General features: G+C 45.5%; 2 protein-coding genes across 3 annotated transcripts; one reads left to right on the top strand and one right to left on the bottom strand.

The window, feature by feature from the left end:
* Positions 1-518: 518 nt before the first annotated feature.
* On the bottom strand, positions 519-17,462 carry LOC110003834 (pre-mRNA splicing regulator USH1G-like). 2 transcript variants are annotated; one of them, XM_020659401.3, is made up of 4 exons: positions 12,321-17,462; positions 5,755-6,202; positions 4,229-5,049; positions 519-1,766 (listed from the first exon to the last, which is right to left on the bottom strand). In XM_020659401.3, exons 1-3 carry the CDS (start codon positions 12,482-12,484, stop codon positions 4,231-4,233), a joined length of 1,431 nt encoding a protein of 476 aa, XP_020515057.2. In that variant the 5' UTR covers positions 12,485-17,462; the 3' UTR covers positions 519-1,766; positions 4,229-4,230. The 2 variants fall into 2 exon arrangements, with proteins under 2 accessions (XP_020515057.2, XP_065805967.1); XM_065949895.1 differs by having other exon boundaries at positions 519-1,737.
* On the top strand, positions 14,005-19,124 carry LOC110003831 (proton channel OTOP3-like). Its single transcript, XM_029282574.2, has 7 exons — positions 14,005-14,365; positions 14,538-14,674; positions 15,295-15,353; positions 15,517-15,656; positions 17,016-17,701; positions 18,316-18,483; positions 18,572-19,124. Exons 1-7 carry the CDS (start codon positions 14,005-14,007, stop codon positions 18,740-18,742), a joined length of 1,722 nt encoding a protein of 573 aa, XP_029138407.2. The 3' UTR covers positions 18,743-19,124.
* The last annotated feature ends 59 nt before the right edge of the window (positions 19,125-19,183 follow it).

Here is a 19,183-nt window from a genome sequence, read left to right as displayed (position 1 = left end):
CCCCTCCCCTCCCCTCCCCCCCTCCTCATCTCTGTAACCTTGGCAAACGTCCTGGGAAAGAAAAAGAGGGATTAACAGTGGCAGTTCAGTTTGTTTCTTCACTGGGGGAAAGGTTTCAGGAGAAGAAGAAAAGATGCTGGTATGCAGGAATGTGCTTTGATAGTTTGGGTTGTGTTTATATGTTGGCAGAGGTGAGAGGACATAAATATTTCTGTGTTCACATATCTGATGTCAGAGCTGCTTTTTTTTCATTTATTTTTGAATTCTGGAGACATGTCAGTGCTCCAGGCAGGAGGTCATGCTGACTGCAGTGTGCTCTTTAAAAGATACAGAGTGTGTGTGTTTTAATAATCCTGCTGATATCCTGCACGGCCTTGACCTTGTTGTTTTCTGTTTACACGAGCACTTAGCGTCTGTCGGTGTCAGCGTGTAGTCTGAAAAAAGGTCAGAGAAAGGAAAAGAAAATATTCAGGGGTAACAACTCAGGTTAGGTCGCTATAAACGCAGAGAAGAAACGATCATATTTTAACATTTATTTTAGAAAAGATACTCGTGGTTTTAGTTTCATCTGATACAAAAAAACAACAACATTCATGCACAGTCATTCTCTCGGGTGCACAGCCAACAGATCTTCAGTGACACCAAATACTGCTGAGCAACCTGAGATAACAGTGTTATCTAGCACACACATAACCTCACAATACGCCCCCCCCCCCCCCCCCTATTTTTTTACAGTCACTTTGAGCTATTGAACCCTGAAACAGAGGTCAACATGCATGTGTCTGTGATAAAAACAACATGTGAACTGTAAGAAAACTGTACAAGGAAGACGTAATAAACAAAACTTTTAAAAGAACGGGTTCACTAAAGTATAAATCATTCTTTGATACACGAGTTACAGTTTGCAGAGCAGGAAGCTGCAGCTGTGTCTCCGTGATGCCTTCACTGACCGAGCTGTCTCCGTGTTGCTTTCACTGACCGTGCTGTCTCTGTGTTGCCTTCACTGACCGAGCTGTTGCCTTCACTGACTGAGCTGTCTCCGTGTTGCCTTCGCTGTCTCCGTGTTGCCTTCGCTGTCTCCGTGTTGCCTTCACTGACCGTGGTGCTGTCTCCGTGTTGCCTTCACTGACCATGGTGCTGTCTCTGTGTTGCCTTCACTGACTGAGCTGTCTCCATGTTGCCTTCGCTGTCTCCGTGTTGCCTTCGCTGTCTCCGTGTTGCCTTCGCTGTCTCCGTGTTGCCTTCACTGACCGTGGTGCTGTCTCCGTGTTGCCTTCACTGACCATGGTGCTGTCTCTGTGTTGCCTTCACTGACTATGGTGCTGTCTCCGTGTTGCCTTCACTGACCGTGGTGCTGTCTCTGTGTTGCCTTCACTGTCCGAGCTGTCTCCGCGTTGCCTTCACTGACTGAGCTGTCTCCGTGTTGCCTTCACTGTCCGAGCTGTCTCTGTGTTGCCTTCACTGACCGAGCTGTCTCCGTGTTGCCTTCACTGTCCGAGCTGTCTCTGTGTTGCCTTCACTGACCATGGTGCTGTCTCCGTGTTGCCTTCACTGTCCGAGCTGTCTCCGTGTTGCCTTCACTGACCGAGCTGTGTCCGTGTTGCCTTCACTGTCCGAGCTGTCTCTGTGTTGCCTTCACTGACCATGGTGCTGTCTCCGTGTTGCCTTCACTGTCCGAGCTGTCTCCGTGTTGCCTTCACTGTCCGAGCTGTCTCCGTGTTGCCTTCACTGACCGAGCTGTCTCCGCGTTGCCTTCACTGACCGAGCTGTGGAATAACACACAAAGGAAACATCATTACTTCACAGCGTTTCTTTGTTCTACCTGTCAATCCGGATATTTAAAAGATGAACCTAAGTGCAGAACTCTTTTGTAACTGTCCATCACTGTTAAAAGTCCCAACACCTATGTGTTATCACATGTGACCACCAGGTGGTGCCATTCAGACGGTGTAAGGATATCTGCTCATGTGGAGCTTCATGCTGCTCACACACAAACGTTCATGTGAGCTGTTGTTGATGTTTTGATGATCTCTGCTCAGGTAGAAGTTTGGACGAGGACAGAAACACATTCAGCGCGTCATTAGAGGACTGTTGAGAGACTTTCAGCATCGTGTGTTTTTGTCCTCTGGAGACGGATTGAAAAAGTCTGGACAGGTGGAAAAACAACAACATGCAGACATACTGCTTACAATGACTCCATGAGGAGACTATTAAAAAACTCAACACTGTCCATGCACTGTCCAGAACTCCTTTATTATTCTGCTGACAAATCCCAGTCATCGATCTGTGAATTCCAGTCACCCCTGTGGAGACACCGGTGCAACTGTCTTTTAAAATATCGGTGCTGTTTTGTCTGTTTGTTTGTCTTCAGCTCCAGCAACACTTGTAGTATGAAGATCCACAATTATCCACAAATTCAAGCCAAAACGCGTCGGTCTGATTTGTTACTAAAGCTGATCTTCATACTAAAAGTGTTGATGGACTTTCACTCTTCATGTACGTTGGTCGTTGGTGAAAGCGTGACAGAAAAACCCGACTCTGTCTTTTTCAGTGTTTGTCTTTTTTCAACTTGTTGTTTTCACTCGTCGGAAATCAGGGAGAGAGAGTTTCAGAGTAAATGCAAAAATCAAATCCCAAACTGATTGGGAGCTTCTGTTGGATTTGAATCCCTCACAGCACACACACATGACATGTTGCTTACAGTGAGACAGAGGATCATCAGGAGTGTGTGTGTGTGGAAGGACATCACACCAGGTACATGCTGCGTCTTTTCATGAACATCAATCACTGTGATTTTTTAATGTTTAACTAATTTTTATGATCTGTCTATCAGGGATGACGTGATTGGATTGTGAGGAACATTTCCGTGCAAACAGACGATAAAGTCTTATCTCATCTTATCTTATCTCTTATTAGCACGGAGGACGAGGTGCTGCTGATAGCGATTCTACAATTCTCTTAGCAGACTCTTTTCTCCAAAGCGACGTACATCAGAGAGTAAGAACAACACAAGCAAGGATCTAGAAAAAAGGGAACAATGTCAGTAAGAGCAAACGATCAGCTTTGAGTCTGATTGGACACACAGGTGCTGACAGGAAGTGACCAGAGGCAAAGCACAACATTGAGGGCAGTTCTTGAGAGCTCTAATCAGTATAGAAACCATCTTATAAGTCGTCATTATCAAACAAAAACCATCGTCATTACCATCATCATCATCAATAATATGGAGACCATCATCATTAAGTTAGTAGGTATTCATGAAAGAGCTGGCTCTTTAGCTTTTTCTTAAAGGTGCAGAGGGACTCTGCAGATCACATGGAGTTTGTAAGTTCATTCCTCCACCGGGGGGCGACAGAGGAGAAGAGTCTAGTCAGCGAGATGATGCTCATTTCAAATCTGCGGCACGCCAGTGTATCTGTGACTCAGCATGTTCTCTGACTGCTGATGGTGATATCAGACACACACTTTTATAGTAGAGTAGTCATGGAAACGAGGAAAGTGGGGGTTTTGGTTTCCATCAAACAACAGAGAAGTGTCAAGTGGTGGAGACCAAAAACTGAGCAACTACTGTATGGCTTTGCATTTATCCAATCAAATCTCCAAATGAAAGACAAAGCTGCTGTGTGTCTGCTGCTTTAGTTAGTATTTAAAGGCTTGATGTGATTTTTTAATCCAGCTGATGTCGCCCTTGAGCTCCAGCATGAAACCAAAACAACTTGCGCTGCATTGTTGTGTTAGCATGCTAATGCTAGCGATCTTTATTATGCTGGTATCTTCTCACTGCATGTAAATTTACCTGAAATGAGCGTGATCTAGAAACACAGTTAAGCAGTGAGTACAGTATGTTATTCTTCTTTTCTCTAGTCCCTCAATTAAACAACTTTTATACATGAGGGGAGGAGTCAGCCGGCCGTCCGGGCGATGTAAACAAAGTGAAGATAGGACTCTGAAAACTCTGAAAACATCACAGACAGTGGGACTCGGGTGTTACACCCATTGTAGACAGTCATGACTCACAGAGTTATTTTCAGAGGATAGACTTGATTTCTACATTTAAGAGTGAAAAACCACATATAAAGACTTTAACTAACAGGAAACTGGATCACAGAGTCAAAGTGAGGTCCTTTGACTTGAACGACAGATTTAATTTATCTTCAGTTTTTTCTTTGGATGTAAAAATTAAAATGCATCTGATGTCAAACTAAACTTGGAATCCTAAAAAACTGACCTTCAGAGCTCAGTGTCCTCGATGGCCTCTGGTTCGTCCAAGGTGTCCAGACGTCTCTTACAGGCGTCTAAAAGTTTCTTCCTGGGCCCCAGTGGGATGTGGATGCTGCTGAGGTCCTGATCTGAACAGAGCAGCAGAGCCTCCAGGTCGATCTTCTCCCTCCTGAAGATCTGAATGAACTCCCCGAGGCTCTGAGACGCCAGGAAGGTCTCCAGAGGACTGCTCTCCGGCTCGAAGTCCTCGTCCAGACCCATGTCGGCCTCCTCCCAGGGCAGCTCCTGGAGGTTCCTCTCCTGCAGGCTCAGAGCGCTGCCGATACTGTCCTCGTCAAAGCTCGGCGAGCGTCGAGGCAGCTGTCCTCGTAGGCGAACGTTAGGTGCCCGTCCCACGGGTTCGCTTCCCGCCACGCTCCCCTCGGCGCCCGTTCCAAACATCCCTCTGGTCATGTAGCTCCTCCTGAACACCATGGTGCCCAGCCCGGGCCGGGTAAACAGGGAGTCGCGTCCAGAGTCAGCGCTGATCTCGGAGTAAGCGGCGTCATACAGACCCGGGTCGCTCAAGGCGCGGGAGACGGTGTCCGCGTCGTCATCGTCGCCATCTCGAGGGAACATGTCCCGGATGTTTAGGCGCGAGCGTTCCTTGGGGTTGGCGTACGTGCCCTGCTTGAGGAACATGACGTCGTTGCCGAGCTGCAGGCCGGACAGCGAGCGCACGCTTTTCCTGCCGTCCTCGTAGATCTTGAACGTCCCGTCGACCTGCTTCTTCTTCTCCAGCTTCTTCTGGATCTTGGCCTTCCCCTTGGACGTGGAGTACAGCGTGGCCTGAGAGAAAAGTTGGACAGAATTAATCTCTGCTCTCTATCTCTATCTTTTTTTGTTTGTTTTCTATTTTATTTTTATTTTTATTTTTAGTATTTATTAATATTCATATTTATATTTATATTTATATTTATATTTATATTTATATTTATATTTATTTTTACTTTATATTTATTAAATTAAAAACATTTAATCCAATGTAGAATTGTGGAAACCTCAATTTGCATTGAACATAGGGGCTATATCCCCCCCTTATCTTTTTTTTGTTTGTTTTCTATTTTTATTTCTATTTCTATTTCTATTTCTATTTTTATTTTTATTTTTATTTTTATTTTTACTTTTATTTTTAATATTTATATTTATATTTATATTTATATTTATATTTATATTTACTTATTTGTTTTAATTTATATATATATATATATATATATATATATATTTATTCATATTTATTTAATTTTTTCTCGCTCTCTCTTATTTAATTATTTTTTATGTGTATGTATGTCTGTGTATTCATTTCTTAAGATGTTGCTGCTTCTTTTCTTGGGGGAAGTTTCTTTTCTGATTCATTCAACATCTCATGTTGAAAACATGTTTTTTGGAATGAAATAACCAAATGACTGAAGCAACTCTTTGAAAAAAAAAAAAAAAAATCTCTGCTAAGAAAGAGAAGACTGAACGGAGACATCAACCTTAAAGATGAACCACCTGTGAGTATGGCACGTTGGAGGTGACCGTGTTGAACTTGCGGCTCAGCGTGCTGCCGCTGGTGTAGCTCGAGAAGCTAATGGCGTCCATGTTGTCTAAGGCGGCCGAGTCCTTCATGAACCTCTTCTCCATCCGCTCTCGGTGCTTCCTCTGCAGCTTCGCGCAGTCCTTGATCCGGCGCTCCGCGGCCCGAAACGCCCGGTCCTTCAGCTTCCCCACCAGCTTGGGGTTGAGCGTGATCTGCTTTGCGGCGATGGAGTCCAGGTAGCGCACGCAGTCCATGTGTCCCTTGGTGGCGGCCATGTCCAGCGGGGTGTGGTAGTCGTTGTCCAGACACCACACGTTGGCACCGAAAGCCACAAGGAAGGACAGGCAGTTGTGGTGGCCGTTGGCCGCGGCCAGGTGGAGCGGCGTGTTTCCCCAGATGTCACACCTGTCAGGGTCACCTCTGGGAGACACAGGACGAGACGAGAAGAGCTTTCACATCACTGAATTTGTCTGTGTTTATGTTTGTATTTATTTATTTATAACTTGTTTTTTAAGACCTTAAAGTCTGAATTTGAGATTTTAAAAAGACTCAAACCCAGGGCGCCTCTGCACATAGGGTGTGACCTAACCACTAGGCCATCTGCGCCCCCACTTGATGTGTATTTTGATATTATAGTTTGACCCATCTGTTAACATGGAGGAAGCGGAGCTTATGACCTATACTGCAACCAGTCAGCAGGGGGAGCTCTAAACCTTTTTGCACTGAAAGTTTTCTTCACATTTTGAGACAACAAAGTTCACAATGTTCACAGCACAGATTTAAAAAAAAAGAAAAGAAATGACCAACTCATGAATTAGATCATCTTCTCTCATGACTCAGTGCAGTCTGAGGTCATTTGTGGCGTTGAGGAAGACTTAACCCGGTTCTTTGAGAAACTCAACCTGACTGTGCTGATCCCCTTACAGACTGAACTCAGGGCGTAAAATGACTCACTCGACCAACCACCAGAATAACAGAGGAATATTTTCACTCCATGCTCTGTGGTTGTGTGTAACCCAGAATACAACAGAATGCTAATATCACACTTTCCTAATTGTTTTTACATTTATGAAGCTAAAATGAATCCAAAGAGAAGATATTTCAAAAGAAGAACGTGCAACTTTTTGATCCAGTAGAGGTCGCCCTTGAGCTCCAGCATGAAACCAAAACAAACTGCTGTTTAGCATCCTGAAGCCTCCGCTCTCCTCCAGCGACACACCTCCTACCCCCTCTTCACTCTCGTTCAAACGAAGGAGTAATGAAATGGAACGCATTAAACACCGGCAAACGCTGCAGGGCTGTCGGGAGAAGAGAGCCTAAGTAGAGGCTTAAAGCTGTCTGGTGAAATTCTCTGCAGACATTTCCTGGTATTACTCCAACATATGTTTACCTCATGATCTGAAACTTTGCACATGTTTAGTTTGAGCATCAGACATTGTTACACTTTATGAGTTTTAAAATTCAACTTAAACAACAGATTTTTGTCACTAATAAATGTCCAACATTTTGAGTTGTCCACACTCTGCATCCTACAGTCAGAGGCCGGCTTGTCAACAGTCAAGGCGAGCAGCTGCTTGGGGCTTTGGGATCCCCGAGGACTTTAAACCAAAGCAGCGGCTCAAAATGTGCACATTTTTCCAATGACAGGAGGAAACCTCCCTAATGGAGCCCCATCTGACATTTCTGACTCTCATTGCCCTGCTAAGCATCTCATGCATTACTCCTCTGAAAAAGTTTGTCAATGAAAAGCACTGAAGGAGAAAAAAAAGAGGAGGAGCATCAGGACCCTGGTGGATATAATGGTGGGTGGCCCCTAATTCATTTTGGCCTCGGGGGGACCCGTCCACAGACTCTAGGATCGCCACTGCCTCCAGGTCAAAGTTCAGCTTGTGTAACAGGATGAACTGTGGGTGCGTTCGATTGTCCCTTCTATCTCCTTTCACTATCCACTTCACCTTTAACCCCGGAAGCATTTAAGAGGGGGCCATGATAAGAGTCGTTCGAATTCTCTAAAAGTTAAGGAAAGGTGGGTCAATGCTTCCTTTATAACCTCCTTTAGGATACACTGAACCATCCTTTACCAAAGGAGATGAGATATGCCGCCCCACAATTCCTTGCGGCCGCAACATTTAAAGCGAGTCGCTCATCCGACCGTTCAGGAACATTAACGATGATCGTAAAGAGATAAAAGATAAGAGACATTTTTATCAGAGGATGTTTTATTCAACATATTTCATTCTCTTAAGGATGCTGTGTAGTTGTACATTTAAAATATTATGTGTAGGTTATATCTTACATTAATGTAACAATTCATTTCATGTTGATGTTGATGTTGATTTCTGATTGGACAGGAAGCTGATGGTTTCACTTTTCTTACTTGTAGCCTGGTCGTCTATATTTCTTTTATTTCAATCCCAACCTCGTGGTGATCAGGATTATTTCACCGGTAAGAAGCACAGAAAGAGTTTTTTAGATGTGTTTTTTGTAGTCCATTTTCAGAACATTGTAGTTTCAACACGGCAGACCCACGTCATTAACCTCCGCCGGCCCGTCGCATTTAATGACGTGGCCTAGTGGAAATGCGGTCGGATTGTCAGAGCAACGAGATCGCCTTTCCCTAAGTCCTTTATGAATTCTCCTAACACCTTTCCTTGACCTCATGACGTTTTCCTCGGGGTTAAGGTGAAGTGGATAGTGAAAGGAGATAGGAGGGACAATTCGAACACACCCTGTGTTTGTATTGACCTCAGGCTCCTCCTCTTCCTGTTTGAGTCCTGATGAATAATTAAAGGTGTGCTGGTTAAACATGACAGAGGTGACTCTGCATTATTCACACTCTGCAGGGTCACCACCTTTATGAGCATGGACCTGATTTCTGCTGCAGCCTGGCAACACTGAAAAGTATGACATCATCAGAGATCAGATCCAATATTAAGAGTTTATTTTTAGCTTTAATAAGTTTCCATGTCAGCTGAAGGAAATTATCAGATGAAATTCCAAACGGGGCAGAAATGTATCACAGTAGTAACGCCGGGGAGGAATCACACCAAACTGTGTCAAAATGTAACTCGACCTTCTTCAGCTCTGCCAGCAGCTCGGACTCGAGGGCGATACATGAACCGCAGAGAGAGAGGCGCTGTTTATGGCAACATGTGAGGAAGAGTTTCACACTTCACACTCTCTGAGGTCTCATGGGAGAACTATCTGAGGGCGCCACAAAATGTCAAAAAAAAATCATCTGCTAACTCCTTAATCACAAAGTCCACTTCAAGTGAGGTCATACATTTCAAAATCGATTGGAGCACCATCCTGTTTTAATGCTAACGGTGGCTTTTAGCTCTACAAAAAAAAAGGTGGTATCCGTCCAGCGTTTTGTTCCAGACTGAAATATCTCAACAACTGTTAGAAATCTGCTGTGAAAGTTTCCACAGACATCATGATCCCCTCAGGATGAGGCATACTGACTTTAGTAACCCTCTGACTCTAAAGTAAGAATGTGCGACTTTTTGATCCAGTAGATGTCGCCCCTTGAGCGCCAGCATGAAAACCAAAACAAACGTATTTGGCCACGCCTCCTCCATACTGAAGCCTCCGCTCTCCTCCAGAGACACACCTCCAACCCCTCTTCGCTCACATTCTCATGAAGGAGTTATCAATAAAAACGCACCATAAATCCACTCTGATCCTGTATTTGATCATGTCTATAAACCCCTCTATTTCAGCCCTGCTCAGAACAGGCTGTTTCTGTGTCTGTAGCTTTAAATATGTAAATGAGCTGTGCCTGACCACGCCCCCTCTCTGGAAGGTGCTTGGGTGTACTCGGTCTTTCTCGCTCCATGTCCTATTGTTTACGGTGAGAAGGCAGACTCAGAGGGCAGAACAAACACCTAGCTGTGGGAGTGTCACCCACCTGGGGGAGGGGCTACTGCCCTTTGTGATGTCATGAAGGGAAAATCTCCAAACGGCCTGTTTGAGCACACATTTTCTGAAAAGTGGAGCAGGCAGAAGACGGAGAGGATGGACTTTTCTCATCATTGGGGGGTTTGTAGACGGACTAGAGACACATGTTAGAGTTAGAGGAACATGGTGAAGAGGATTTAGCAGAACATGAGACCTTTAAATATGGATTTAAGTTTCTGACATGACGACTATATTACAAAATTAACAGGGCTGTAAATCAAAGCTTTTAAACTGAATTAAAACAGTAATTAAATACACTGGTTTCTGTTGAACCGGTCAGACCTCGATAGATAAAGCATCTCCACTCTGTCCTCGGCTCAGTTTAAGTCGTCTCTTTCGCTTCACTTCCTCTCTGCTCTGAATCCTCCAGAGACGGTTACAGGAGGAGGAATCTCTCTCCATCACTGTGACCTTTCCCCGTGTCTGCACTCACTGCACCGCATCGAAATCCATCGAGTTACTGCTGCTTTATAAACCTGCCACCAGCTGGGTGACTTACTCCAGTCTGCTGTTAACAACATTATGCTGCATGATGGCTGCTCGCCATGGTGGTCTCACGACTGGTCCAGAGACCACTTTTTGAAGGTCTCATCTTGGTATGAAAAGTATTTTTACACGGTCTTGTCTCGGTCTCAGAGCGGGCGCACCTCTGATCGGCTTTATCTCAGATCAGATCATAAGGAAAACTCCTCTTTCTAAAAGAACAAATCACATTAATTCATTCATAATTTGATTTTTATCCCCCGGTTACGGCTGCCCCCTAACACAAGATGATTTCTCAAACCTGCATTGGTCTTGGCTCTCGATCCCTATATGGCACAAACCTGGGGCAGATAGTTGTAGACATGTGGATAAACCCCTGCAGGCTTTTCATTACTCTATGTATGGGCACCAAATCTTAAATCAGTAAATCATATTTTAAGAAAATCAGGATTTTCTCTAACTTTTTTTGTCAGTCCCCTCAGGCTCCTCTGGTTCATATCCCCCCCCCCCATTTACTTCCTACAGAGTGGCCACAAGTCGCTCTGCCTCATGCCTACGTTTGCTGCACCCTGAAACTACACAGAACACTTTAAAACACAAGTTAACAGCTCACCCTTTAATCCCAGAAGAGAAACCCAGGTGACTTTACTTTTATTTTAATAATAAAAGCAAAACTTGTTTTAAGTCATTTGTTTGTCATTTTTATTTATTAATTTTTTAGAAGAATAAAAACATTAAAATCGTAAATCGAGAGTGTTGTGAAAAATCTGAGACAGTGACAGCTTAATGTTAATGTTCCTCATGTGGAAGCAGGGGGGGAGGGGGGGGGGGGGTCCTGCTGCAAAGTGACCTTTTCAGAGTCATTATAGCGTGAAGATGTCAAACCTCCATCTCCTGCTGCCCTGATTAGATTAGAGATGGAGGCGAGAACGATGAGGCACGATGGTTTTATCCTCCAGTCTGAGGAGGACTGAAGGTGTAAAAACACATTTAAATAATGTTTCTTTGTGGAAAGCTTCAGGATTATAAAGACTTTTTTAAGGTTTAAAATGAAGATAAGAAATGCCTGATTAGGGGCGCTGTAGTGGTCAGGTCGTACAGCCCGGGTTCAAGTCCGACCTGTGGCTCCTTTCCTGCATGTCATTCCCCTCTCTGTTTCACAATTTCCCCAAAAATATCTTAGTCTTGTCTCGGGGCACTCTGGTCTCAGGTGTATCTTGGTCTCGGTTAATGTGGTCTTGACTAAAACACTCATTCGGTTTAAATTGCTGAAAGAAAAGTTGTTTTTCTCAACAACAACAAAAAACACACCTTTCATTCAAACTACTAACAATCTGTTAACAACAGGGCCATCTCTGGTTAGCTTACAGTTCAGATTAATGCATTAGTTCAGGCTTGCCCAACCTTGGGGTCCAGACCCAATATGGGGTCGCATTGAATTCAAACGGGGTCGCCTGAAATGTCTAATTATTGATCAATAAGACATTTTAGCATTCTGCCTGAATGAAGCTACAAGACGTTATCCAGTTTAGTTTGAGTTTCTCATGTTAACAATAACAGAGCTGCAGTATCTCTGTCTGTCTCTCATTCATCCATTCATGCAATCATCTCCAGTCGTGTTGATGCACGCTCATCACCTGGCTGTAAACACCTGAGAAAAATACAAAAATCCTCTTTTTGTGCACCGATCTGATCCACAATGAACATGAAACAGCCTCAAAGTGGTCTTAGAAAAAGCTATCACAAGATTGATTAAATAAAAGTTTTATCATGAAGCTGTCTGTGTGGGTTTTTTGTTTTTATGTCCGAGGGTCTCCAGAAGTCAAAGTGGGGTCACAAGACAAAACAGGTCGAAAACCTTCTTCTCAGAAAAAGTTTTTGATTTAGAGAGTTAAAATATGAATGTTTCTCTTCAGAATAAAATATAAAAAAAGATGTTTGTTCCAGTAAAAGCAGATTAAAACGTAGCAGGAGAGAGATGTGTTTAGGCTGACTGGTCTGCATTAGTTTATGAAAGTGTCTGTGCTGTATTATTGTTATTGTTGTGTTGTTCGGTAAACCGGGTCAGAATCTGGTCCCAGGTTTCAGGACTCACCCTCTCCCCACGATGAGCCGGAGCGCCTCCAGGTTACCGTGGTAAGCGGCCCATAGGGTCGGTGTCATCCCATCCTCATCCGGGGCGTTCAGGTCCTTCCGTGTGGCCTCCTTCAGCACGTCCAGGTAGCCGTCCCGGGCCGCCCGGTGGTACCGGTCGTTCATGGCGGCGGCCTCGGCTCACTCCGAGTTCGGTTCCATGGTGGGTAATCCCGGGGTGGGGTTTTGCCCCCCGTTATTTCACGGGATCTTGTTCCGAACCGGACGGCCTGAGAGCGGCACGGAGCGAGCGAGCTGACAGGCTGGTTGTTAGGGAGACGAACACGAGGAGGGCTGGTTGTCAGGGGCGCGTCATCATAGCCCCGCCCCTTTTCAACTCTACATTTAAAACCGTGTAAACAGAGAAGGCTGCAACACATCAGGATAGGAGAAAATATAATAAATAACAGAACAAATTAAATGATATTTAGCCCATTTACTTAATACCCAACATGTGTTTAATATTTATGCTTATCATCGAGTGTTGAATTACAATTCATCTGTTTCTGTAGCTGTAAATATTCATTTTCATTAGTATAATAGAATAAAATACAATTACTTTATTGATCTCAAACTGGGAAATTGTGGCGTTACAGCAGCAGGTTGTCCAAAAACACAATATTGGCAAATTTAAACACAATATAATATTAAATACAAAGTAAATAAACACCAAAAATATCAAAACTAAGAATGGGAATATATACAACCAGGATTTAACATTGCATCTAAAGAGACACACACACCCAAACGGAGCGTTCTGAGAGAGCTGGTTTCTACAGGGTCACAAACCTCCTCTGGTGCTTGATTCATGTTATATTTTGACCAAAGCACAGATGTTTCATTTAGACCACAGGGGACTGTTTGAAAAGGTGGAGGAGGAGGACTGTTTGAAAAGGTGGAGGAGGGGACTGTTTGAAAAGGTGGAGGAGGACTGTTTGAAAAGGTGGAGGAGGACTGTTTGAAAAGGTGGAGGAGGGGGATGATATGTCCTCTTTAAATTCTAGATTCTGTCATCTGTCATTGGGGGCTCCTCCAGCCAGCATTCACAACCATCATGTCTTCTAGTGTCCTACCCTCTAATCTTTCTTCCTGTTTCTTTTTTCACTCCCACTCAGATAATTCCTCTTCATTTTCCCCCTTGCCGACATTCATGGAAAAACCTTTTCCACAGCAGTCGGGTGTGCCTGAGGCTGTGCAGAGATAAGAGGGAGGTTATTTTTACTTGTCCGTTCCTGGTGTTGAATGTATGCAAACATTACCTGGCAGGGGGCCCTTATAGTATTGAACCCTTTCAAAATAAAGCGACATCGCTGAGGTTTGGAGTGCAGGTAAACAAACATTCTTTCAGGGTTATGCGGCCGTGAAGCAAACTTTGCTCAGGTGCACGTCAGGTGTAAATAAGGTAAACTATGAAAGGTAAACATGACACATGTCACACTCTAACCATGAAAGGGGTGTGGATAATAAAACAGGCCGCACCTAAACCAGTGCTGAAGGGGAAATCAGTTGCAGCTTTTAGATTCATGCCTGCACATGTTGAGCTACAGGATCGAAGCAAAGGTAAGAAAAGCTGACACTTGAATGGAAAACAGAAGAGGAAGAAGAAGCAAAGTGAGAGGGATTTCAAAAGAAGGACAAAAACAAGCATGAATATGGATTCAGATCCCGGAGGAGTCATAGAGCTGGATTCACCTGCTGATGAACCGGTTCAGAGCTCAGAACATCAGAATGAGGAGCATGACTCGGACTCGGTGGTGCTTTGGGTTCCCACTGGAAGACGTCTGGTCTCGGGTCTGCTGGGTCTGAACGCGGTGCTGCTGGGGGCGGCTCTGTTGGTCGGGAATGCTTTGAACCCCACGGCGCTGAAGAACCTGGAGCCTCAGGTGTTCCTGCTGCTGCTGATGGGGGTCAGCGTGGTCTGGATGCTGTGGTACCTGCTGTGGGCCCGGAGACAGCCCGGCTTCTGCACACACAAGGACCACCATGCCGGGGGAGGCCCTGTCACCTGTAAGCATCCCGTCTATTACCTTATCAAGTACCACATCAGGGAGATTGTTGTTGGTGATGCATCTTATAGTAAACTCCCTCACTTTTCACAACACTATGCGATCTCGTCCCCGTCCATAACGCTGTGTTAAAAGAAGAAATGTGTATCTTCTGTCGTCCTGTTCTGGTCCAGTTGTCGTCCATCTCTTTGCTGTGTTCAGTCTGCTGCTGTACGTCTGCAGGATTGGATATTTCATCAACACGAGGGCGTGTAAACCTGCTGCTCAGGTGCTCTCTCCGTTCATCGAGGCTTTGTTTCTCACTCTGCAGGTATTTACATCAGTCAACACTTCAGCTGCCGACTGGTTCTCTCACTCACTCACTCACTCACTCCAACCAAGGAGGCCAACAACCAAGTAGTTTTCAGCGTCTGACCACTCAGAGGGCAGAACAAACACCTAGCTGTAAACCCCCTCTATTTCAGCCCTGCTCAGAACAGGCTGTTTCTGTGTCTGTAGCTTTAAATATGTAAATGAGCTGTGCCTGACCACGCCCCCTCTCTGGAAGGTGCTTGGGTGTACTCTGTGCTTTCTCGCTCCATGTCCTATTGTTGACGGTGAGAAGGCAGACTCAGAGGGCAGAACAAACACCTAGCTGTGGGAGTGTCACCCACCTGGGGGAGGGGCTACTGCCCTTTGTGATGTCATGAAGGGAGAATTTCCAAACGGCCTGATTGAACACACATTTTCTGAAAAGTGGAGCAGGCAAAAGACGGAGAGGATGGACTTTTCTCATCATTGGGGGGTTTGTAGACGGACTAGAGACACATGGTTAAGAGGATTTTGCGTCATAAATGACCTTTAAACTCCTGCAATGTGCGAGCAACTCTCTGTGTTGTGTCCTCTTTATGTTTCCTTATGGAATAACTTCTTTCTGTTTTTCTCTTGTAGACATATTTACTGTGGGCTCACTCCAAAGACTGCATTCAAAAACACAAGATCATCACCAGGTGCATCCCTCTGTTGTCTGTTTCAGTACATGTTGAATGATTATTAAATGTTGGAAAGAGATGATTACTAGCTCTAGGTGTGTGATTGTTATTACTGTCATTCTAATTTCCTCCTGTCATATTTGAACACTTATTTATGTTTGAATGGTTCTACTTGCTGCAGGTTGGGTCTGATGGTGATCCTCTCGGCCGACCTGCTGCTGTGGCTGAACGCGGTGACGGAGGAAACCATCCACGTGGAGATGAAGTTGGAAAAAGAGGGCGGTCTTCATGTCAGCAGCAGGAACTCATCAGAGTTAGCAGGTAGTTACAGGCCATTTGTTTCATTTTGTTTTTATAGTTTGGGGCCTAAATTACTTGAAGAAAAGAAACAAGAAGTTTTCTAATTTCTACTAAAAATCACCCTCAGTAGAACGCCGCTAAGCCACAAAGATTCATCTAAACTAACAGAGCAGAATCACATCAAAGCCCCCCATCTGTTCCTGCAGGGGGCGCTGGAGTCCCATCGATGGCGTCCCCCGTCTGTTCCTGCAGGGGGCGCTGGAGTCCCATCGATGGCGTGCCCCGTCTGTTCCTGCAGGGGGCGCTGGAGTCCCATCGATGGCGTGCCCCGTCTGTTCCTGCAGGGGGCGCTGGAGTCCCCTCGATGGCGGTCTCCATGCTGGAAATGCTGTCTCAGTCTAACTTTCAGTCAACCTGACGACAGGCTGAGAGCTGGAGCTGAGGCGGGTTTTAAACCTCCTGACAAACCGTTACACCGCGCCCACCTGTCAATCAGGTCAGCTACACGCCTTATTGTGAATAACTCTTATCCTTCATCAAATCAAAACTGATGAGTCATCAAAACATTCACCCCCCGTACAGTGTGTGTCCATCGAGACATGAGCTAATCACACCTATTTGGTTTTTTGAACCAGGCTGTAAACATGTTCCAAAATGTTTTGTGCCTCAAAACGTGTCAAATATAGGGCGCTGGTTTAGCTCAGTTGGTAGAGCTGGCGCCCAATGAACAGACGTTAGTCTTTGTCACACTGGTTGCAGCCTCAACTACCGCTCCTGACGCTGCCTCCCCTAACTCTGTCCGTCTCCCCACATTTATCTTCAGCTGTCCTATCGAATAAAGGCAAAACCCCCCAAAAGAATCTTTGCAAAACATCAAATATTTGGTGCTAGTTTAAAGGCTTTATATGTGATTTTTTGATCCAGCAGATGTCGCCCTTGAGCACCAGCATGAAACCAAAACAACTCGCGCTGCATTGTTGTGTTAGCATGCTAATGCTAGCGATCTTTATTATGCTGGTATCTTCACACTGCATGTAAATTTACCTGAAATGAGCGTGATCTAGAAACACAGTTAAGCAGTGAGTACAGTATGTTATTCTTCTTTTCTCTAGTCCCTCAATTAAACAACTTTTATACTCGAGGGGAGGAGTCAGCCGGCCGTCCGGGCGATGTAAACAAAGTGAAGATTCGACTCTGAAAACTCTGAAAACATCACAGACAGTGGGACTCGGGTGTTACACCCATTGTAGACAGTCATGACTCACAGAGGTATTTTCAGAGGATAGACTTGATTTCTACATTTAAGTGTGAAAAATCACAGATTAAGACTTTAAAAAAGGGAATCAGTTTTTAAGTATCTTCTTCTGTGATCGCTTCCAGGATTTGCAAACTCGACTTCCTGCCACTGCAGAGTGAGCGCCGCCTGCCTCGTCTTCAGGAAAGCCATTGAAATCCTCTATCCCTTCCACATGGAGTATTACTTGATGGCGGGCTGCATGATCTACGTGATGTGGAAGAACGTGGGCCGCAGGACGAGTCCAGGTGACCACCACCACGTCGCTCATAAGCTGACCCTCCGTGCGGTCTACGACGGCGAGGTCTTTTACGGCCTCGTGTTCGGCGGCTTGGTCCTCATGGTGGGCGTCGTCATCTTCATCCTCTATCACATTTTTGTGAGCCTGCCCTGCCATCGCCTCACCGCCTTTCTCCTGTTCTACGGTTACCACCTGGCCGTCATGCCCCTCATGTCTCTGTGCAGCCTGGGCGGGACGCTCGTCCAGCGGGCGGAGAGGAGGGCGAGCGTCGGGGGGCGCGACCCCACGCGGAGCCTGGACGTGATCCTCCTGCTCGCGACGGCTCTCGGTCAGCTCGCCCTGGCTTACTTCTCTCTGGTTGCGGCGCTCGCTGTGGGGACCGAGGGGACTCTGGGGGACCTGGACCTGTCTTACTCTGTCCTCAGCCTGCTGGAGCTCAGCCTCCAGAACATCTTCATCATCAAGGGGCTTCACAGACACCCGAGCCGCTTCACCAAGAAGAAGGAGAAGCAGTGGAGCAACTTTTTCAAGGTACCTACATTCACAGTTTTATGCTACTTGCTAATCAGCTAGCATCCAGCTAAAGCAATGAAGGTCAGACATTCATTTTGACATGTTTTGCAGAATATCAAAACTTTGACGATGTGGATCAGAGAGTAAGAACAACACAAGCAAGGATCTAGAAAAAAAGGGAACAATGTGAGTAAGAGCAAACGATCAGCTTTGAGTCTGATTGGACACACAGGTGCTGACAGGAAGTGACCAGAGGCAAAGCACAACATTGAGGGCAGTTCTTGAGAGCTCTAATCAGTATAGAAACCATCTTATAAGTCGTCGTTATCAAACAAAAACCATCGTCATTACCATCATCATCATCAATAATATGGAGACCATCATCATTAAGTTAGTAGGTATTCATGAAAGAGCTGGGTCTTTAGCTTTTTCTTAAAGGTGCAGAGGGACTCTGCAGATCACATGGAGTTTGGAAGTTCATTCCACCACCGGGGGGCGACAGAGGAGAAGAGTCTAGTCAGAGACTTAGGACCCTGTTGTGAAGGATGGATCAGACGCCTTTCATTGGCAGAGAGTAGTGGGCGGGAGGGAGTGTAGACCTGGACATATTAACATGATAATCCGTCCTACAGCCAAAGAAAAAGAAGGCCGCTGATCTGATCCCTGAGGAGAGGAAGACAGATACCACGGTCCTGGAGGGGAAAACATCAGCTGCTGCTCAAGAGCATGATGGGAAAAAACCCGGGATGAAACGAGCGATTCAAGAAATCTGTGCGTTCCTCATCCTCTCCAACGTCATGGTAATGTCACATAAAAATAGAAAAAAGATGGTGGGTTTCTGTGTCGTCTTCATTTCCACGGTTGATCTATGTGGTTTTTTTTGGGCAGCTGTGGATCATCCCCGCGTTCGGAGTCCACCCTCAGTTCGAGAACGGCATCGGGAAGCGGTTCTTCGGCTTCAGCGCCTGGTTCGTTCTGGTGAACCTGAGTCAGCCGCTCGGCGTTTTCTACAGGATGCACTCGGTGGGCGCTCTGATGGAGCTGCTCCTCGATGCATGATGAGCAGACACCAGACCCCCAGAACTAAACGGATCAGGGACTTCTTCTTCTTCTTCAAGGAACTAAAAGGTTCCTGTGGCCCATTGTTGTCAACATTTCCACCGCAGGATGGTCCCCCCCTCCCCCATTCCCCCCGCTGGCCCAAGAACTGGACTTTAGGGGTGTAGCATGCTTAGGTACGATACAGATTGCCTGGTGTGAGTGCGCCCCTAAAATAGAAAGAGTACTGGGCTAGAGTGAGAAGAATAAGAACTGGATACCCCCTTGAGCCTTTAGGAAGTACTACCCCCCTAGCAGGGTCTTTTTGAGGGGTAGATCTTTTACTCAGGAACTAAATGTAGTCCCTGGTTCCTGCGGTGGAAATGCACCTCAAAAAAGGTTCTTACTTCTGGGTGACAGTTCCTCTTGTCGAAAAGTGACTAACAGCTGTAGAAGAAGAAA

This window comes from Labrus bergylta, chromosome 21 (genome assembly GCF_963930695.1).
Source record: "Labrus bergylta chromosome 21, fLabBer1.1, whole genome shotgun sequence".
Lineage (NCBI taxonomy): Eukaryota > Metazoa > Chordata > Actinopteri > Labriformes > Labridae > Labrus > Labrus bergylta.
This window is presented reverse-complemented; position numbering and strand designations above follow the sequence as displayed.

Coding starts and splice junctions, on each gene's coding strand:
- LOC110003834 (XM_020659401.3), bottom strand. CDS start 12,484: ATGAACGACCGGTACCACCGGGCGGCCCGGGACGGCTACCTGGACGTG. Junction 6,203..12,320: donor CGGCTCATCGTGGGGAGAGG/GTGAGTCCTGAA, acceptor TGTGTCTCCCAG/AGGTGACCCTGACAGGTGTG. Junction 5,050..5,754: donor CCAACGTGCCATACTCACAG/GTGGTTCATCTT, acceptor CTTTTCTCTCAG/GCCACGCTGTACTCCACGTC.
- LOC110003831 (XM_029282574.2), top strand. CDS start 14,005: ATGAATATGGATTCAGATCCCGGAGGAGTCATAGAGCTGGATTCACCT. Junction 14,366..14,537: donor CGGGGGAGGCCCTGTCACCT/GTAAGCATCCCG, acceptor GTTCTGGTCCAG/TTGTCGTCCATCTCTTTGCT. Junction 15,354..15,516: donor AAACACAAGATCATCACCAG/GTGCATCCCTCT, acceptor TACTTGCTGCAG/GTTGGGTCTGATGGTGATCC.